This window comes from Lasiosphaeria miniovina (genome assembly GCF_030549165.1).
Source record: "Lasiosphaeria miniovina strain SMH2392-1A chromosome Unknown B0T26scaffold_3, whole genome shotgun sequence".
NCBI classification, from domain to species: domain Eukaryota; kingdom Fungi; phylum Ascomycota; class Sordariomycetes; order Sordariales; family Lasiosphaeriaceae; genus Lasiosphaeria; species Lasiosphaeria miniovina.
This window is the reverse complement of record NW_026848222.1, coordinates 4,384,698-4,404,274: the sequence shown is the minus strand read 5'-3', so window position 1 is coordinate 4,404,274 and position 19,577 is coordinate 4,384,698. Positions and strand designations below refer to the sequence as shown.

The following is a 19,577-nucleotide window of genomic DNA, read 5'->3' as shown; positions in this document are numbered from 1 at the left end:
GTTGAACCCCGAAAGAAAAAAGTGAAACCATCTTTGCCAAATTCGAATCGATAGCTCTTTTTCTCTCTCCGTGGCTAGAAGGGCCGCGTCTAAAAACGGGGGCCAGGGAGGGAAAGGGGGATTGATCGGGGATGTGTTTATTACATTCGGGATGGGTAAGGTACCTTGGTGATACTCGTGTGTATGTAAAAACGCTGACTGGTAAGTTTTTCCAAAAGAGGGAGATAGAAATATACGTTGTAAAGGAGTGAAGAAAGGAAAGAAGCAAGTAGATATATAAGAAGGGATAAGAATGCGGTTTTGTGGTGATTACCGATAGAGGGAATGGGCTATTTCTTTCAGTCAGGCTCGCGATTTCTTGCTGCCACGAGACACGCTCGCCAGATTAGTTCCGTGAGCAATCGCTGGCTTCCCGCTGCTAGTAGCGGATGCAGATGACGAGGATGATGGCGGCGGCGGTGGTGGCGACGGCGGCCGCTGGCCACGGCTGCTATCCTTGCCCTTGGGCTCGTTTTGGTCGCGCCTCTGCTGCTTGCGGCGCTCTTTCTTCTGGTCGACGGCGGCGGCCTGGCTACCCCCCTGGTCTTGGTAGTACTCCATCGCCACGGGCACGCTCTCGGCCCCGATTTGTCGCACTTCGAGCTTGCGGCCGTCCACCTTGGCGTTGTGGAGCGCCCGGGTGGCAGCCTCGGCGACGTCGGCCGTCGCAAACCAGACGATGGCGTAGCCGCGCGGCTTGCTGCCGCCGCCGCCGCCGCCGCCGGATCTCTGGGCTGGGATCTCGACACTCTGTACCTTGTTCCCGGCATCCTGCGAGACGTGGTTGTAGATGTATCCCCGTATCTTCGCATCGTTCAGTCCGTCGAACGACATGTTTTTGATCATGATTGCTCGCTTGTCGGGGTCGCCGAACTGGCCGCCGCCAAGAGCCGTGTTGCCGTAGCCGGCTGCTTCCACGGCCGTCACCTGGCCGGGCCAGGGCTGGGCCTGCTGGGAATAGGAGTCGTACAAGCCGTACCCAAATTCTGCACCCGGACACTGGGCCACGGCAGTGCCGGCAACTCCCGTGTACATGGGATAGACTTGGCTGTATTGCTCGGTAGGCGAGTATGTGTACTGGTAGCTCGCAGGGGAGGACACGCCAAGGCTGGGAAGTCCCGGGCTGGCAAGCTGGGGACTGGTGTGGTACTGCAGGGGCGAGCCGGTACCATATCCTTGGTAGGAACTGGTCGTCGTGTATTGCAACCCGGGGTTGCTCCCGGCAGCCACACCGGGGTAGCTCACACCGGCCTGCGGAGAGCCTGGGAACGGTTCAGGGTAGGAGACTAGGGGCAGCCCCCCTTGGATGGGAGTACCCATGGCGCTGGGGGATTTGGGTGAAGAGACAATGCTAGCGAATTGGGGATCATCCTCCTGAACTTTGACGGCGACTTTCTCGGTCCTGTTCCCATCAAAGGCGATCAAGCCCCGCTCCTTCAATACTCCCCCATTCAGAAAATCTAAGCAGCAGCAGCAGTTAGAATGAGAGAACGAGAGAGACTTGGAGTGTAGCAAGCATGGCACTCCTTACAGAATACTCTATCAAAGCTCGCCTCATCGGCTACCCGCACATATCCACTGTCTGGAGGGTAGACTTCGACACGGTCCACGACGCATTGAGCACCCTTTTCGACAAATGCTCTCAACTCCCTCCATGTCGTACCACGAGCGAGCTGGATGATACACCGGCTGTCAGTCAGAGGGTTGCATACACGAAGCGCGGTTGGGAAGTCGTGTCACGTACGTTCGCGACGGGGATATAAAAGATTCCGGTTTCCCTTCCCGGCTCGACGAGCACGCTCACAAAATTTAATTTCTGGCTGTTCCGATGACTTCCCGACATCCTGGGGGACGCAAAATTGTTGGTTGCAAAAGTCAGAGTTTCACCACTAATCTGGTAGCAAGAGGAGGTGCAGGCCGGCTTAAAGGGGTAATGTGTTTTGGCGATTTGTGGCTTGGTTAGGTTGATATCGACGGCAGCTGAACGTAGAGCAGGACAAGATGCTGTGGTTACAACAAATAACAAACAAGCTCTTGGCCCACTACACAGACTGAAGGATAGAGATACAGAAATTGAAAATGGACAATATCTTAAGATGTGCAGCCCGGCTGGGCTGAGGCCGCAAGGAGACTGAATGAGGGAGGCACAGAGGCGAGTTGGCGACTCTTGGCAGCGGTCGATGAATATCTGAGGAAATGGCAAGCCTCCAAGACTCGAATCTAGAGGCTTGTTCTTAATGGACTCCGTCTCAAAAGTTTAACCGGCGTTTTCGGTGATGCTTGGAGACAAAAGCGAATAAGACATCTGGACTGCCATGAGCTCTCCCCGTGTGTCTTATCAAGAGGGATGAGATCCAGCAGGCAGAGCTGGGATGACAGGTAGCAGCATTTGATACCGTGCCCGCATCCCCGCCAGCTCGGTGGCTACGGACGTGAATGATACTTCAGGCATCTAACAGAAGCAACAGCAGCCGGGGGGCCGCCTCGAGCCTGAAAACATTGCAAGCCAAGTCGCAAATAGTGCCGACCTGGAGCAGAAACGAGATGCCGGGTTGCCGTCATCACGTCGTCATATCGTTACTTGCAGCTCGAGACAAGCAGTGCGAGTTAGGTGTCAGTATAGCCAAAGACGCCCACGAACGAAGCCCGGTCTGCGGCCCGATAAAAGAAGCAAGTGTTTCCGGAAAGTGGCTAGGCAGCACGGGTACATCAGGGACAGCCACCTGCAGGTCGAGGGACTCTCTTCTTGACAAGGAGGGAGGAATATGACGAGAGCCCGGTCTCTGGGCCAGTGCCCAAGCTTGACATGTGAGTGAGGCTCTAGATGGTGCAGAGGTGGGCCTGAGCTGTGTATGTGATTTGCCGTGCGGTAGTCGTGCGGTAATACAGACCTATGCAGACAAGGGGATGGGCCCGGAACTTCTCTCTTTTTTTGCTGTCAAAAGCAGTTTGTCGAAATAGGCATTCCGAGTCTCAAACATATTCGTATAACGTCCAAGTGGTGAAAGAACTGCGCCAGGCTCAAGAAACGAAACTGGAGCGCACCTCTCAGAGGTCACCTAGCGAGATCCGGGCTAGAACACAAAGGCCAATGACCAGACGTATTCACCGGCCAGCTGAAGGCAGTTGATTTCCACCGATCAAGGCCTGGAACAGCCAGTCAACCCCCACCAAAGTAGATTCCCTGTAATAGTCACCTCGTTCAGTACTATAGCTTTGTTTTGGCAAATATAGGCTCTGGGCCTGGGTTTCTTGTTTCATTCTTCCGCGCGACCCAAATCGTGGACCAGAGAGAACGAAGCGACAAGTATCCGCAGCAAGTCATGGAGTACGGCGGAATGTGAGTCTGTTCTGTTCCAAGAGGTGTACATCTTTCCTCACAACTGGAAGCTGTAAGTGACGGATGCGGGTGAGGTGCATAAGCAAGACGAAGCAGCAAGTCGAAGCAAACAAGTTACGTCTTGGCAGAAAATGACAGATTTTCCCCGCCTACTTAATCTTGCGCGCAAGGGCTAGAGATGTATATGCATTCGGATCCCTTTTTGATTACTCGCGTTCGTGCTCCCATGCATATGTGGTGCCAAAACACCAATGTACTCGGTACGTGCCTTAGTTGACGAGTCAGTTGAATGCCGGGGAGAATTGCTTCTCTCGTGGCCCAATACAATATCGACGCCGAGAACGGCTTGGGGTCGCACAGTGGACGTGATTCGTCTAGAGAAGCCGTGTCTATTCTCACCCGTCCCCCCATGCTCAACTCAACCCCAGGCAGGGGACCGACACTAACGCAAAACGCGCCTATTGTTTGTGGAGGAATGTATCCTCTAATTCGCTGTCATCTTTCTGTTGTCCAGAGCCTCGAGGATCTAAGTTAGCCTCGACGGCCGGAACGAGTTCAAGGGGCGACTCCTCTCGTCTCGCCGCAATCATCGGCTGGGTGCTGACTTGGTTGCCCCATGGTGAGTCCTGGTCCGCTTCCACGAGAGAGGCCAGTAGGTAGTTATTAGAGTCCGAGAGAAAAAGAGAAGGTGGGCTTGGGGCATCCAGGCCAAGCCACAAGGCACGGACGGATGAAGGGCCAGAAAAGTGTTGGGAGAATTCCACCGAACGTGGTCCCTCGGAGAGAGGGTCCCAGACAAATACAATGCCATTGTATTGGTCGCCTTCGCACACGATGAGGAGCGTCTCTGGAATGTTGGGATGCCATGACAGACGGCGGACATTACCGTGGAAGAGGAGCACGGCTCGGAGCTCTGCAGCTTGGGCATCCCAAATCCAGGCGGTGCTGGGATAGTCTTCCAGCCGCGTAGCCACAAGTGCAGAAGACGAGTCAGAGGCAATCGAGGCAAATCCCAATAGCGGCTCGGAGCTATCCTGGGGGCGTGGCGCCGGGGAAACAACCTGCGCGGTCCTTAGGAAGGTGTGGATGGAAGGCCCTGCATGTGAGATGCCGATTTGTTCTTGCCAGACCTGTGTACGAACCGCAAATCAGCCCCAGTGACTGGCTGACTGGCTGCCTCAACTGGGTAGGCGTGTCAGACCGGCAAGCAAAGACGCAAAACGCAAAACGCACCTGAAGCGTGTCCCTAGGGACAAGGCTGCTTGGGTGCTGTAGACGTAGGGCCTCGGTGACTGACGCCATGCCAAGGACGCATAATGACCTGCTACAATCGCCGATTGCGAGATGGCGGCCGTCTGCCGAGAACTGTACAAACTTTACACCGGCACCTACAGTATAGTCTCGGTCTTTGGGGGGTGGGCTCGCGGGCCCTAACCAGGTTTTAAATACCTGCCCGTCAGGAGTGTAGAATAGGACCCTGTGCCCTTGGGCAGGCGAGTCCCAGACAACGAGCCACCTCCCGTCGGGGCTCCAGACGACGCCTTGCGCATCCACCGTGTCGGAGGCCCAGGACCTCTGCAGCTCCCTGGCGGGAAAGCCGTGGATGCTCAGCATGTCCTTACCCGCGACTCTTGTCAGCAGGGCCAGATGGCGTGTCTGGGGCCGAAACGAGAAGCATCTGCATGCAACCGAGGGGGAAAAGAACTTGGGGCTGGCAATCTCGGTGGCCTTGGACGAGGCGAGGTCGTAGACGGCAAACTTGAGGCCGAAAGAAGAAAGTACGCAGATCTCGGCGTCTGAGGTACCGAAGCCGACAAAGGCTGGCCTCGTGCCAGGGGCAACTGGATTCCTGATGGTGGCATGGAAACTGCTGCTGCTAGTGTCGAGAGCCGAGACAACATGGATCTGGTCGACGCCAGCGACAAGTAGCAGGCGCGACGAGGGCGACCAGCTGAAGCTCAGCACAGGGCCCGCAAAGTCAGGCGGCAGCTTGACCACATTGACCACTTCCAGACCGCGCACAGCCCGAACATTGACAACCGACGCGAAGAGGGTGGCGATGTGGCTGCCGTCAGGACTCGGGAGGCACTGCGCCGAAGCTAATAAGTAGTCGGTTGCAACGATAGGTTAGCATAGAAGAACCCCATGGAAGTCTAAGGTAGAAGGCAGGGCCCATGGGCCTCGCAGCAGAAGGCGACATGAGGGCCCCCTGCCACTGGGTGCATCTCTCACACTTTAGACGTTGCGAAAAGATCATTTCCGCTAAGAACTGCCAATCACTACCAGTACCAGTACCAGGAAAGACTCGACTCAAAGTCTTCCGTCGGAAGCAGCTGCGAGCTGCGAGCTGTGAAGCCAAGTGGGGCGATGGTGTCGGAGCAACTTGTGTAAGGCAGGCAGGGCAGGTAGAGTCCAGGCAGGAGGAGCGACAGGACTCTAGATTGCGAACAAGTCTCGTTGCAGGCGCCGTGCGTTGCGTTGAGTGCGCTGCTTCCTGAATTTAGTGCAGGCTAGCTCTAGTTTGTTATTCGGGCGCCGCCTCCGGTTCCAAGGCTCTAGAACTCGACCTTTGTCGAAGATGGCTTGGGTGAGGTCGGATTGTAGAAAGCAAACATGACAAACATGAATAACGCCCTGTCTCGCGCGTTGCTGGACCCTGGTCAACAGTCTACTCATGTAGTATCCGCTGGGCATCTCTGCAAAGTGGGGCATGGGCAAATGTGCCCTGCTGTGCTGGTGACAGCCTAGCGCAGCTAACCTGGCTCTCGGAACCCCGCGCAAGGTGTGATAGACGAACGGCGCCTTCCCACTGGCGGCTGGGCGCCTGCTCGAAGCCTGAGTTGCTTGTCACTACGGTAGCTACCCGAACACACCTACCGTTTTTGAGGCCTTCGCCGCCTTCCGGAGGTGGGGTCCGCCTAGTAAGCTACCGGAGCGCCTCCTCGGACGGAGTCCATTGGATAGTACTACTAGTATGTACGTAACCTAGAAGCTATCTCTCCAATTACGAATGCCCTTGGGGCAATTGGGGAAGTCGCCACTACTAAACATTTATAAAATATCCGCATCTCATCTAGGTCGAGTTGTTAACTGCCGAGCTAAACCGCTGACTGAGCCAAAATGAATGAAGGGCGCGGCATTTGAAGAAATGACAACGAATGTCAACTCCTTTCAGTTCACACTACACTCGAGGCACCTCGACCTCGTTCCAAACAAGCAAACAATCACATCAAAACAGCGGAACTTGTATTACCATTTATTTCAGCTGACGTCAAAGAAGTTGGGGAACACGGGCAAAACGAGGAGAGGCGTCCCAACAAGCTGGAACTATTGACGCCCGCCACCGGATATTGCGGTAACGGACAGCTCTTGGCATCCACCTCACATCACCCTCCCGCCTTCACAACCAATGAAGAACCTGGATGAGAAATAGCCAGCCAGCCACTTGACGAGACGCGAGGCTCGGCCATGTCCAGTCAGGTTACGCTGCCACAGATCTAGATAGCCCAGTGCTTCCATTCCATTGCTTTATTAGAGGAATCAGAGTCTGAAGCACGTCAGAGGCAATGACTGCCGCCGCCCTACGCTACGCCACCCAGCGTCTCCGGGTCGGGACGCTGCATTTGCCGCCACCGCCAACCCGGCTCGCGTTGCGCCCGTCGTCTGTGAGACATGTCACTACGGGGGCTTTGGCCCAGGTCCGGCCCCAACCTTCTCTCCCAGGGCACCTTGCCCCAGTCCCAGTCCCAGTCCCAGCTCCGGTCCCAATACCTGTCCAGGCGCCCCCAGCGCAGCTGGTCTCGCCCCTTTCCACCTCCCGCAGAGACCGTGTGCGTGAGGCTAGACCCTTCTCCGACTTCCTGACCGACACCTTCGACCGCCAGCATGACTACCTGCGCATCTCGGTCACTGAGCGCTGCAACCTGCGCTGTGTGTATTGCATGCCCGAGGAGGGCGTCCCATTGTCACCTTCGCAAGACCTCCTCACGACGCCAGAGATTGTATTGATCTCGTCTCTCTTCGTGTCACAAGGCGTGACCAAGATACGCCTGACTGGCGGCGAGCCAACCGTACGGAGGGACATCCTCCCCTTGATGCAGCAGATTGGCGCTCTACGGCCCCACGGCCTGCGGGAGCTATGCCTAACTACCAACGGGCTCTCGCTGCACCGCAAGCTGGACGCCATGGCCGAGGCAGGCCTGACAGGTGTCAATCTCTCACTTGACACCCTGGACCCCTGGCAGTTCCAGATCATGACGCGGAGGTCAGGCTTTGCCGCTGTGCAAAAGAGCATCGACCGCATTCTGGAGTTGAACCGAGCCGGCGCCGGCATTAAGTTCAAGATCAACTGCGTCGTCATGCGGGGCGTTAACGACCGCGAAATCCTCCCCTTTGTTGAGCTGACCCGAGACAAGGATATCGAGGTGCGCTTCATCGAATACATGCCATTCGATGGCAACAAATGGAGCAAGGGGAAAATGTTCAGTTATCAGGAGATGCTTGACCTGATTCGCTCAAAGTTCCCGGATCTGCAGAGGGGGGCTGGCCTCAAGAATGACACAAGCAAGACTTACCAGGTGCCCGGGTTTGCCGGCAAGGTCGGCTTCGTCACGAGCATGACGCACAACTTTTGCGGGACGTGCAACCGGCTCCGTATCACCAGCGACGGGAACCTCAAGGTGTGCTTGTTTGGCAACACCGAAGTCTCGCTGAGAGACATACTGCGCCAATGGAACAATGGTCAGCCCATCGACCAAGAAGTCTTCGAATCGATCAAGCAGCTTGCCATGAACGAGGGAGGCCCAATCCCCTCTCCAAGCCGTGCACCTCTGCTGGCACCAAACTCGGAACAGCTTTTAGACATCATCGGAATGGCCGTCAAGCGGAAGAAGGCCAAGCATGCGGGCATCGGCCAGCTGGAACACATGAAGAACAGGCCGATGATCCTAATCGGTGGGTGATGGCCTCCCGCCCGACTCAATGTTTCCTCCTTCGTACTCAACCCGGTCCTGTTCGTCTAGCAATGGCGGACTTGGACTTCAATGTAAAACGGCGTAAATTGATGGATACTAAGGGGACTATATATCTTTGGTAGATCCGACCACTTCTGCTCATCAAGGCCGCCAGTCTCAACCTAGTCAACAACAGTGGCATCCAGTTGGGATAGTATTGCCCAATCCGCAGCCGAGGAGCATGTTGGCCAAGAACTTCGTGACCGGCCTGCTGAACCACACTTCCACTAGCCATTCGGGGTACCAACTGCGGCTCTTCTCAACTGGTGCCCGCCAAAACCGCGGTAGCGAAGAAGGAAAGCCAGTTGCAGATGCCCAAAAGCTGACGCATGTCTCGAAATCGGGTGCCGCGCATATGGTATCCATCTCGAGTAAGGTGCCCACAAGCCGTGTTGCGACGGCAAAGTGCGCTGTTCGCTTCTCTGACCCTCTTCTTCTCACCCTCGTGCGGGAGAATCAGATGAAGAAAGGCGACGTCCTCGGCGTCGCGAGAGTGGCCGGTATCATGGCGGCGAAGCGAACCCCCGACATTATCCCCCTCTGCCATCCAATCGCTCTCACGCACGTCCGTCTCGATCTCACCCCCGTAGACGCGCCTCGGGAGGACAGCAGCAGGGACGGCTCCTCTGGTGGGGGCTGGATCGAGATCACGGCGACGGTGGCGTGTGACGGCAAGACGGGCGTCGAGATGGAGGCTCTGACTGCCGCATCTGCCGCGGCGCTGACCGTCTACGACATGTGCAAGGCGGTAGACAAGGGGATGGTGATTGAGGGGCTGCGCGTCGTTCTCAAGGAAGGGGGCAAGAGCGGGAGGTGGGTGGAAGGGAAGCCGGCCTGATCCGATGCCAAGCGGAAAAAATGGGGGTGCATTGACGTTATTATTTGGTAAAAAACATAGAAAGATCCGGATCTAAGGGTTAAACAATTGGGATTGTGTAACCTCTTCTTCGCATTGTTACACAACGCCCCACATTTCACATCTCGGGTTGATGTTTGACAATGGCCTTGTGACGGCTGGGTTGGAGAGCTTTCTTGTCGATATAAAATAGTTCTAGCAGTAGTTATTCTTGTGCTGGCGCAAAAGGAGCTGGATACCCGTCATATGATCGTCTCACTGATAGTTGAAGAGTGTGTATTTGGTTTCTAAGGAAAAAGCTACGTAGGTAGTAGGTAAGGTAGTAAGAGAGTTGATTCAAAGAGTATTTCCCCCTTTTCACTTTTTTATTCCGACTTACGGCTACCATTCGCCAACGACCACAACAGCACCTCACGAGACAGGAAAATAATTACTAGATACCTACCCTCTACACGAAATATTTCGTAACCTTGGAGAAGGTTAGCTTTCTTTTCTTTCCTTTTTCTACTCAAGCGGCTCTTGGCTCAAAGTGACCGCCGTGGTTCTCTGGTGCCCACACACACAACCTCGCTCGAAAAGTATTCATTTTTCGTTTAAAGCCGAACCATGACGTAACAAGATCCGGCCCGCCACTTTGGTTTTTTCCGTTTTTTGTGTGGCGAAGGGAGAATACACACACGTAGGGGGCGGGAGCTATTTTGGGTTAAATCGCCCGAAAAAATGAAAAGATCCGTAAGAGGATGTTCGTCCACTTTGTTACTTTATTTTTAATTCACAAATGAAAAAGGTATTTCGAAAGCAGTTTCGCGAAGACGTATCCGTATCCGTATCTCTCCACAATACCGGTAGACATCGGCTGGATGGCTGGACTCTTTGCCACCTCACCTCACCCGCTGAACCGGCTTTGGTACAGGTTTGGTTGGCGTAAATTGAACCCGCAGAGCGATCTCTTGGACACACCACAGCCTCTCATATCACGCGTAATACACCCTGTACATGCGGTAGGATTGGCGGCTTCCCCATAACAGACGGTAAGTACACTAGGCAGGCATTTATGTTGGGTGTGGCAATGGGCACACCTGTAGGCGTCCCAATCGGGCCATCGATGGTAAGTCTCGTCCCATCTTTTTACATTTGTCTCTTTTTGTTGGACGATGTTATCTTGGATAGTATCAAGATAGGTAACCAGAAGATAAAAATATGTTGGCGGGCTGCCTGAACAAAGAAGACAATAAACTTCCTTGTTTCTCCCTTCGCTCTTTTCCTAAGTTGGGTTACTGAGATCTTCTCTGTCCGTCCGCACTGTCGAAATCTCGACGCTAGAAGACTCAAAGGAAACTCGATCTTGCTCCCCCACTCACACCTTCCCCACCTTTTCCCCACCTAACGGGCAAGCATCTTTTTCGGATGGAGGCAACACAACACATCCACACCAAAAAGACCCGGGAGCCAATCACACATATACTTGCACGCAAACCAATCAGAGCCCGGCGATAACCTTTTTCTCGGTTCCAGCGAATGGCCATCATTGTAATTTACAGAGGTACCATTTTGAATAAGCCACTGTGTATAGGTGGAAATTCTACGAGCCCCGGAATCCCAAATACTTTAAAAAGAAACTCAAACTCCAAAGGCAAGGACGCGGCGCAGGCCTGGCGGGCCCTGGGGGGAGAGGAACACCGGCATACATACAAACGTACCTCAGGTATGCACAATGACCAAAAAGGCTATAGAAAAGCTGTCACTACCTTATGTATGGCTCATCACACGGCCTCGGACTTGGCAGCGTGAACACACGATCATTCCAGAATTTCAACGAACGGATATAATTACAGGCGCGCGGGGTTTGGAGGGGAGGCGCCGATCAACGGGCGTTATAAGAGCCGCAATAGACGACAAAAATCCAAAAACGAAACATTTTAAATAACGGATCAGCACTTCGTTTCTGTCTGTCTGATGGATCAACTGACAGACACTTTGGCAAGTGTCGCGCCGCTCCAGTTGTATGTAATTTGTACCGGAGCGAAAACGGCCAAACAGCGAATAAGTGAGTGCCAGACAGTCTTACCCGCACAGTGCCCGAGAAATGTATAGCTCCAATCAAGTCAAAAAGGGTTGGCATGTTTAATTGCATAACCCCACAAAATGTGAGTACGAGGCGAAAGAGACGGGAAGGGGCAGGCAGAGGCAAAACAGTGTCACTTGCGAACGGCGTCGCCTCCACAAAGTGACAAAAAGACAGATTTAAGAGTCATTGACATCCGCAATTGCGAGAACAACAGCAAGAGGCCGCCGCATTGATATGAACGGGCTATGATTCACGCTGAAAACGGAAAATCACTGTTAAGCACCAGGCACTCGTACAATGTGGGAGGCCAGCTATATACTTGGGGAAAGAGGTGCGCAAGCTGGCCTGTTCGCGCTTTAACCACGTACGCCGCTTGTTATATAATATACTTGAATCTGAACAAGGAGCCACGCTACCTGCGCTTCTGGTTGTCCAGCCAAGAGCGGCATATCCTGGTGCTCCACGAAGTTGTGTACATATCGCTCAACAGTTCGAGGCTATAGCAACGTCCGAATAAGGGGTTAGATGCCAAGGTATATGGCAAAACCGACCCAGAGACATATAGCTGGTATCGAAGATCATTATGCTTAATTATACTAGGAAATAGATAGATCCTTCCCCAAATAGAACGCCAATACAAGACAACAATGCAACTGCCTATTGAACACAAAGGTAGGTACGTGAGGAAGCGGCTTGGGATGAAACGGTCCTGATTGAGAGGTACCAGAACTTGCGTGTGGCATACTGTGACCAAGAGACCGGAAATCGGGATCGCAGGCTGTACTTTGTTGCTGCCCATATGCTCAGGAGCAGCCACTTCGACGCCGGCTCACCTACATGACAAGGCAGCACGAGTTCTGCTTCTTGGCAGTCTTGTAGAACATCTTGCTCTGGGAGCTCAAGTCGGAGCTCTTCGCAACTAGGTCGTCGAGCTTTTCGCCGCGTTGCAGGACCTGTTCCCAGATTAGCATGCACTCAGGACATTATTGCAGGCCCTGGGGTATCAAACATACGCTGTCGATTGCCTTATGGAGAACAATCTTGGTCTCGTCAAGTTCGGCCTGGATCTTGGCAATGCTATTGGCCTCGTTTGCATCTTGATATGTGTTCAGATATTCTTCTAGCGCGGGGAAATCCACCGAGTTGTCCGTGGTCGCGGCCTCTATCGTATCGAGGGGCGTTTCGGACAGGAACTGGTCAATGAGCTTGGACAAAACGCTGTGTGCCGCCATGGCAGGATAGTCCTTGGTGATGATGACGCCGGCGACGCCCTCGGATCGGGCGTAGCAGTGAACGACATAGTCTAGACCGATAGTGAGCCACAAAGGTCGAGATCGCACATGTGTGAAACCAAACGGCAGACATACCTTGCTCTTCCACACTCTGCCTCTGGCCAGGACTAGTTCGCTCAGCGACCGTCTTGCCAATCATGGTCATGAAGTTTCCATATTCGTTTCTGGTGAACCTCGACCACTCGCTCAGCTCGTGGGCGCCGGCGAGCACCACGGCGGGCTGCTCCGTGTTCTTCAGAACCTGATTAGGATGAAATATTAGCTAATACGCATTACCATTCAACCCTCACAGATGTACCCACACCGATATAGTAGACCTTCATAGCTGCGGTCGGTTTGAGTCGAGGGATCAAGATTTAAGAGTGGAGCGGGGCCAGCCTTGGGGCACGGCACAGATGGCTACCCAGCAAGTGCAAGAGTCGGAAATCCCGATCGTATCTCGACGTCCCCGTAGCGTGGATACTGGGGGCAAATGCTCGGCCGTGATGGATATTGACCGTCACCGATGTGTGTTGCCGGATCTCGGGTGGGTCAAATGGCGGGGAGGGGGGCGGAAGTCGGTCAAAGGCCTTGTCCAAACGGAGTTCGCGTTTCGTTGAAGTCGAGTAGGGATAGAGACAAAGTCGTCGGTATTTCGGCAGTGGAGAAGGACGTGGCAAACAGCCTGTCGTCGGCCGTGAGAAAGCAGTTGAGAGCGGACGGTTGCCTGTCTTGTCTTGGGTCGAAGGCTGAAGGATGCCGTCGTGGCTAGCGGTCACAGCACGGGGCAAAGTCCGACCCACCCGACCGACCCTGAGACAGACGAGCGCCACCACAGCCTCAGACGGCGTCGGTTAAACGCTTCCCCGTCAACTTCATCATCTGCATAAAGAAGTAGTGTCGACCCGATATATAACTGTTTCTTTTAGATGCAATTAAACTTTGTAGCGGACACGGCTGTCACTGCGTATTTGGAGAACGCACAGTGAATGGAGCATTCTTATTACTTACAGACACAGTACGTGCCCGGGTATCCGTATCCGCAGTACCATACGGTTGCATCCATCAGGATGTCACTGATAACACATGCATGTTGGAGTGCTGAATAAATAGTTCATTTATAGCTCTCACTTTCCACGCAACTGAAGCAGAAACCGCCTGAAGCGCGTGGTTCTGTGACAGCTTCTAGTCAGGATAATAAGCTTACACTCGAGACCGAGACTCGGGGCTGTTGGCCGTTGAAACGACGAGCCCTTGACCCCGGCGAACTTGCAAGGGTCTACACGTGTGTTGACTCGATGCAAGCAATGAGGCGGAAGGCGAGCCGGTGGAATCTCCTTGGTAGCTAGCCGTTTTTTTCGCGTACCGAACAAGTTTAGGGCTTCGCTTCCGAGCACGGAGCAGAACTCCCCCAACGGCTGCCCCAAGGTCCAAACGCCCCAAGCCGTGGGCCAGGGGGGTCCCAAATGGATGCCATCATCCCGTCGACAAGCTAGCCTCAATCGCTATCAGTGATGACGGGTTCTCGCGATAAGAGGCCCAGCAGCCCAGCTATCATTTCTGAGCAACCTGAGAGCCTCAAATGAACCCTCAAAGTCCCGCTAACGGGTAACGTAAAAGTTAGGTTAGGTTGAAGGGGGGGCTGCTGCCGGCTAGCGCGTCAGAATCGGAGATGGTGAAGCACTAAAAGCAATGCAGGAAAGGATGAGCAGAAGAGCACTTGCCGTTCATGGCGGCGCCAGCAGGGACAGGGTTTGGTTGTGCCGATGTGCCTTCCTTGGGGTTCCTTGGGTCGACGCGCCTTCAACTCTTGGAAGGCCCACCGCTCTTTGCCCAGGCCGAGATCTCTACGATTCTCTTGGGGCTCTTGATGCAGAATTGATGGACCCTCCATCTGCCATCCGCGGCCCTCTGGCCCTCTCGGCCCCTCCTCTTCGAGCCCTCCTTAACTCGCCTTCCCTGCTACGGTAGATAAGTAGTGGAGGTTATGGGGCGACGTGTTCGGCCCTTATTTAGGTGTCGGTGTCCACCCGTAATCAGAATGATTATAACCTGCCCGTGCCGACTGCCTCCCGCCAGCCCAATCTTCCATCACCTCGACTTCGTTCGCCTTCACCCGCGCTACGTCCTTCCAAGTTCCGTCTCTCCTGCCTTTGACCTTTGTCTGCACAATTCGCCAAGCCCCAAAGTGTAGCGGAAGGCGGGCAGACCCACAACGTACCGATCCATTGACGACACCCCTACCTCGGACCCCTAATTACGGTACCAAAAAGTTCTAAGCTAGAGTCGGTGATACCGAGTTGCTCGCGTGCCCGCCCGCCCGCCCGCCTGCTGCTGCTTCAGCACAGCGAACGGAGTCACTTCGACTCGGCACACAAGGTCGGGTCGGGTATTTTACCTTCGATACGGGCCACTGTAATAATCCTTTACGGCGAAGCGGCCTCGAGATCTATACAGGCAGGCAGCCGCGCGCGTGCTGTACTGTACTCGGTAGTGCACGGTTGAAAAGGGCACAGGCTCGCTGGCCGCATCCCTAGCTCGCCGGTCCTCTGCCGCTAATTGCCGAGTGGAAGCTAAGGTGGCTCTCCATCGGCTAGAAACATTATCGCCCTCGGGCCCTCTTCTCACTAGCCGACGGGTGATAAACCTACCTACCTTACCTTAACTTGCTCCTCTATCCTACCCGTAACCCGACATACTCAAACAGGTTCGGCTGCCAGCGCGGACCATTCGGGTCAGCAGCCTTCAACAACAACCTAGGTTATTTTCAGAGAGCTTGTCACTGGTTAACCTCGGCCGACGACGACGTGGCGGCTCTGTTGCCCTGCCCTGCGCGTGCCAGCGGGCCTTCTCATAAACCCCCTCCCAACTCCCACAACCCCCCTCTTGACCCCCACCATCTTATTCTCAACCCGCCCCACGACCGTATCGTCGACACGCCGCCTGCGAGATCGGGTATCGTGATTGCGATCGCGACTGTGACTACGACTGCGACTGAGACCGACTTCAACAACACCACATCCCCGCCATAATGGCTACCGATTTCATAATGCCCCGGATGCCCGATCTGCAGCAGCAGCCGGCCTTCCTGCCGCATAACCAGCGCCAGCAGCAGCTTCGGCAACCGCCCGCATCTCAGCCAGCTTTTCACCAGGCGCCAATGCGCGACGCAATATACGTACCACCAAGCGTCGTGCCATTTCACTCCGCCCTTGCTACGCAGTACACCAACCCCCAGATTTCTCCCCTCAGCACATCGGGGAGCAGTTCGCCAACTTCGCCCAGACCTGGAATCGCGCGCCAAATCCGGCCCATGTACATGCCGGCCGTGCTGCGTCCTACCGAGTTTCCTTCAAAGGCGCCCGAGCCCCAAGCAAAACCCGAGGACGAGGCGGATGCTGACGACCAGCCGCTGCGATCCAGCAACAGCTTCATGAGCCTGCCTGGTTTGAGCGCATTCGGACGCTTGAGCAGGAGATCTACCGGAGACAGTGGTAAATGCGTCAATGGTGACTGGAATCTCGACCTCTTCCCCGAACCCACGGGGCCGCCCACTCGAAAGCACTGGAAAGTATGCTTGTGTTTGCTAGCTGGTTCCGGCCGAAATGTCTTACCTGTTGAACCGCACACATACTGACTTTGCCTCTGTAGTGCGACCAAGAATCTTCCGTCTGTGATCACACAACTTGCAAGAGATATTTCAGCTATTTTATCCGACGGCACCACTGCCGCAAATGTGGAAACATCTTCTGCGATATGCACAGCACATTTGAGATTCCACTGGATCAGGACGTAAATTTCAACCCTCGAGGTTCCCCCAGCCGTGCTTGTGCCCACTGTTACTTCCAGTTCAAGGAATGGCGAAGCCGGACGAACAGCCAGGCATCAAGTCTAACATCATCTGACGGCGGAAAACCGGGGGATGCGACTCTGACTTCCCCAACGTCAATCACCGGCGGCAGGACAGCCCATCCGTCCGAAGTTGCTCACAGTGTGCCCAGAGACTGGAATTGGAGCACTTTCTAGTCGCCATCGGTTTGCACAATATTTTGACAACCATGTAAAATGGATTGACAACCATGTAAAATGGACGTCGCATCATATTTCTGAACTGATTCTTCCAATATGCCTCGACTCTTCTTACGGGTTGGCGGTAACGACCGATATGACCAAGACGGCCGACGGAGAACATATCTCTAGATGGGAAAGATTTCGCATCTTCCGAGACCATCTAGATTGCGCTATAGACGTGTAAAGTGAGGGGTCAAGGAGCGTTTTGATACCAGGCTAGACGCAGTCTACATGTGTCTGGCCATATTTTTCTTCAGTTTCGGGGATATGAAGACCATTCGCATATGGATACCTGACACCTAGTGCTCTCATATTTGGGGGGTAATATTCCACGCAGTTTCCCTCCGCCACACCACCGAGATTGCCACTGGATTCCGGCGCACGGATTTCGTTCTTATTTGTCGGACAGTTATCCATGACTAGCTAGGATGATTATTGGGCCGACGACGAGCAGAGCATGGCATGTCTTCGGATGTCGATGTTACAGCCGCGGATTTCTTCTCTCGAGCCCCGTTTAGGTGTTGATGAGCTCTTCTGGTATTGCGTTTTAATCAATTAGCAAGGCGCTGGGTTTCGGGCGATTCTCATGAACTTTCATCAGATCTCGCCTTTTCTTTCTCGTTGTCCTTTCTGGCTTTCCCCATTTCCATTTTCTCAGAATCATTTGGCTCAGTCTTCTATTAGGCTGCTTGGGTAGGTGGCTGGGCGAACGCATGGCAAACATGCCCAAGGAGAGAGACTTCAGTAAGTTCTCTCTTCTGGGCGCCGGGAGATGCATAATTACTTACAGCCATCGCTACGTGCGCTCCGTCAGGGCGAGAATTACGCCGTCTTGCTTTACAAATAAGCCACCAGAACATCGCATCGATCGTACTAGCAGTCATATTCGTGCCCAGCTCACAATCTATGTGCAAGACGCCTCAGACCGGTTTATAAAAATTGTGACTATTAACGCTTTCGTGTAGATTCTTTTTTATCCCAACGCTAGCCCATACCTAAAGAATAACAATATGTACACCGGTGGGTATGTATATGCTGACTATGTACAGCGGATCCTCTTCCCCGAGACGTGAGACGGTGTTTCCACCGTCTCGCCGGAAATAACACCCAAATATCTTTTTTTCACTAAACCCCTCGACCTGGTCTCTTGACTTGTTCCCGGAGGCTGAGATAAGAGGATATGACCTCATCTGTCCATCTACATGCCCATCTAATCTGTCTGGCATTTGAACCCATTAATGCCAATGATCTCCCGGGGGAAGGTTGAGCGAAGACATTTCTAGCCAAGGCTTTTTTTACTCTCCTATTTTTAAAGTCCGGTATAGACTGCCCGGTGGACAGGCAAAAGCTTCACCTGTTAGATTAGGTAGCTGTCTCGCAGCTGTGGTGCGTGTTTACTGTCGGCTCCGTAGTGTCCGGGCGGCCTTGGCCTTGCCGTTAGCACTTCTGCGGGCAATAGGCTGGGCGTTGTGATCGGTATCGGTCTCGATGGCCTCCTCATTGCTCTCGCCGTACACCTCGCGATTGACGCTCTTGGCGGCCTCCCAGCCGGCCTTCTCGGCGATGACGACATTGTTGCTCAAGCGGCGGGCAGCGGCACCCTTGCCAGCCTTGATATCGGCATTGCTGCGACGGAGATAGCTCTCGACGAAGAAGGAGCCGAAGAGGTAGGTCAGAGGCGCAAGGTAGAGCACGTTGAGCCAGACGGCGAAGGTGGCGCTGTTGCTAGTGATGCAAGGCATCGTGTGGCTTGAATAAGGCGTCTTGACGCCATTCATGGCGGCGGCGGAGGCATTAGTGCCAACGGATGCCGAGGCAGAGGCCGATGCGGAATTGCTCTGGGATGACGTGAAGAGCACGGGGATCGAGTAAGAGACGAAGGGGTGCACCATTCCGTACGAGGCACCAAAGATGAACTGCATGATCTGGAGCGAAGTCAAGCTGCGCTTGATGAACATGGGCACGCGGATGCGGAAGGCCGTGATGGTGTAGTAAGTGTACTAGCGAGACCAGTTAGTGTCTATCAGCGTTTGGAGGTCAGGTCACTCCAGGGCAAAAACATAAACTTACCATCATGGCGTGGATGCCCGAGTTGACAAAGACAAAGACCCAGATGGGGGCAGACATGTAGCGAATGCCAGCCCACATGCACATCATGGCGCCGGCATGGTGGTACGTCTGCAGGGTGGAGCTTAGCTTGCCCTTGGCGAGGATGATGAGGGTGTCGATGACCTCGTAGAACTTGCTGAGATAGAAGATCCAGCCGTAAAAGGCTAGGCCCTCGTTCCACATGCGGCCGCTGGAGAGCCTGCTAGGGGCACCGTCGGCGTCGAAGACGGCGTCGGCCGAGAATGTCTGCCAGGAGCTGGACTCGTCGTCCCAGAAGGCGGCATTGCCGAGGCCGCCAGGGCCGTTGACGCGGCAGACCGAGTCGATAAAGCCAGACAAGCCGTGGGGCCCGAGGGGGCTGACGAGGCTGCGCTTTAGGGTGTAGAACATGCCGTAGAAGGTCCAGGCCGAGTAGACGGCGAGGAAGACATTGTGGGCGATGACGAACCAGTGGAAGGCGGCCGTCTTGCTGATGGCCCAGGGCTTCTTGTTGGTCGACTTGTTGTAGACATTGAGCAGCTTGGCCGAGACGGCGTAGACGGCGGCAATGGTCAGCGGCACGCGGGGGTCGAGCACGGCCTGGTAGATGTGCTCAGGGATGTCGAAAAGGGGCGCGAAGGGGATGGAGCCGGCGGGTGGTGGGGTTATGAAGGCGGGCAGATGGTTGGGGGGCAGGGCCCAGAGCGCCTTGTCAGGCAGAGCCAGGAAGGCTGGCGATTCGAAACCCATATTTCTTCAGATCCCTTCTGACGTGGTATTCCGTAATTAGAGAGATGCCAGGCTCGAATTGGGGGAGGGGGGGGGGGGTTGC

General features: G+C 54.5%; 7 protein-coding genes across 7 annotated transcripts; 2 read left to right on the top strand and 5 right to left on the bottom strand.

Annotated features, from left to right (window-relative positions):
- Positions 1-22: 22 nt before the first annotated feature.
- Positions 23-2,178, bottom strand: B0T26DRAFT_239702 (uncharacterized protein). The gene is made up of 4 exons (XM_060433936.1): positions 1,784-2,178; positions 1,571-1,712; positions 762-1,499; positions 23-471 (listed from the first exon to the last, which is right to left on the bottom strand). The coding sequence occupies exons 1-4, from the start codon at positions 1,880-1,882 to the stop codon at positions 419-421; spliced, it is 1,032 nt and encodes a 343-aa protein (XP_060298825.1). The 5' UTR covers positions 1,883-2,178; the 3' UTR covers positions 23-418.
- Positions 2,179-3,837: 1,659 nt separating this feature from the next.
- Positions 3,838-5,636, bottom strand: B0T26DRAFT_739992 (WD40 repeat-like protein; the record flags this gene model as incomplete). Its single annotated transcript, XM_060443789.1, has 3 exons — positions 3,838-4,509; positions 4,613-5,478; positions 5,612-5,636. 3 exons carry the CDS (start codon positions 5,634-5,636, stop codon positions 3,838-3,840), a joined length of 1,563 nt encoding a protein of 520 aa, XP_060298824.1.
- Positions 5,637-6,945: 1,309 nt separating this feature from the next.
- On the top strand, positions 6,946-9,229 carry B0T26DRAFT_644173 (uncharacterized protein; the record flags this gene model as incomplete). Its single annotated transcript, XM_060437603.1, has 2 exons — positions 6,946-8,332; positions 8,499-9,229. 2 exons carry the CDS (start codon positions 6,946-6,948, stop codon positions 9,227-9,229), a joined length of 2,118 nt encoding a protein of 705 aa, XP_060298823.1.
- Positions 9,230-11,554: 2,325 nt separating this feature from the next.
- Positions 11,555-12,206, bottom strand: B0T26DRAFT_239603 (uncharacterized protein). Its single transcript, XM_060433934.1, has one exon. It carries the CDS (start codon positions 12,112-12,114, stop codon positions 11,728-11,730), a length of 387 nt encoding a protein of 128 aa, XP_060298822.1. The 5' UTR covers positions 12,115-12,206; the 3' UTR covers positions 11,555-11,727.
- B0T26DRAFT_239608 (Longin-like domain-containing protein) lies at positions 11,984-13,021 on the bottom strand. The gene is made up of 4 exons (XM_060433935.1): positions 12,910-13,021; positions 12,683-12,848; positions 12,329-12,618; positions 11,984-12,268 (listed from the first exon to the last, which is right to left on the bottom strand). The coding sequence occupies exons 1-4, from the start codon at positions 12,928-12,930 to the stop codon at positions 12,149-12,151; spliced, it is 597 nt and encodes a 198-aa protein (XP_060298821.1). The 5' UTR covers positions 12,931-13,021; the 3' UTR covers positions 11,984-12,148.
- Positions 13,022-15,617: 2,596 nt separating this feature from the next.
- B0T26DRAFT_641103 (uncharacterized protein) lies at positions 15,618-16,612 on the top strand (the record flags this gene model as incomplete). The annotated part of the gene is made up of 2 exons (XM_060437295.1): positions 15,618-16,157; positions 16,238-16,612. The coding sequence occupies 2 exons, from the start codon at positions 15,618-15,620 to the stop codon at positions 16,610-16,612; spliced, it is 915 nt and encodes a 304-aa protein (XP_060298820.1).
- Positions 16,613-18,051: 1,439 nt separating this feature from the next.
- Positions 18,052-19,495, bottom strand: B0T26DRAFT_739988 (GNS1/SUR4 family-domain-containing protein; the record flags this gene model as incomplete). The annotated part of the gene is made up of 2 exons (XM_060443788.1): positions 18,052-18,657; positions 18,728-19,495. 2 exons carry the CDS (start codon positions 19,493-19,495, stop codon positions 18,052-18,054), a joined length of 1,374 nt encoding a protein of 457 aa, XP_060298819.1.
- Positions 19,496-19,577: the final 82 nt, after the last annotated feature.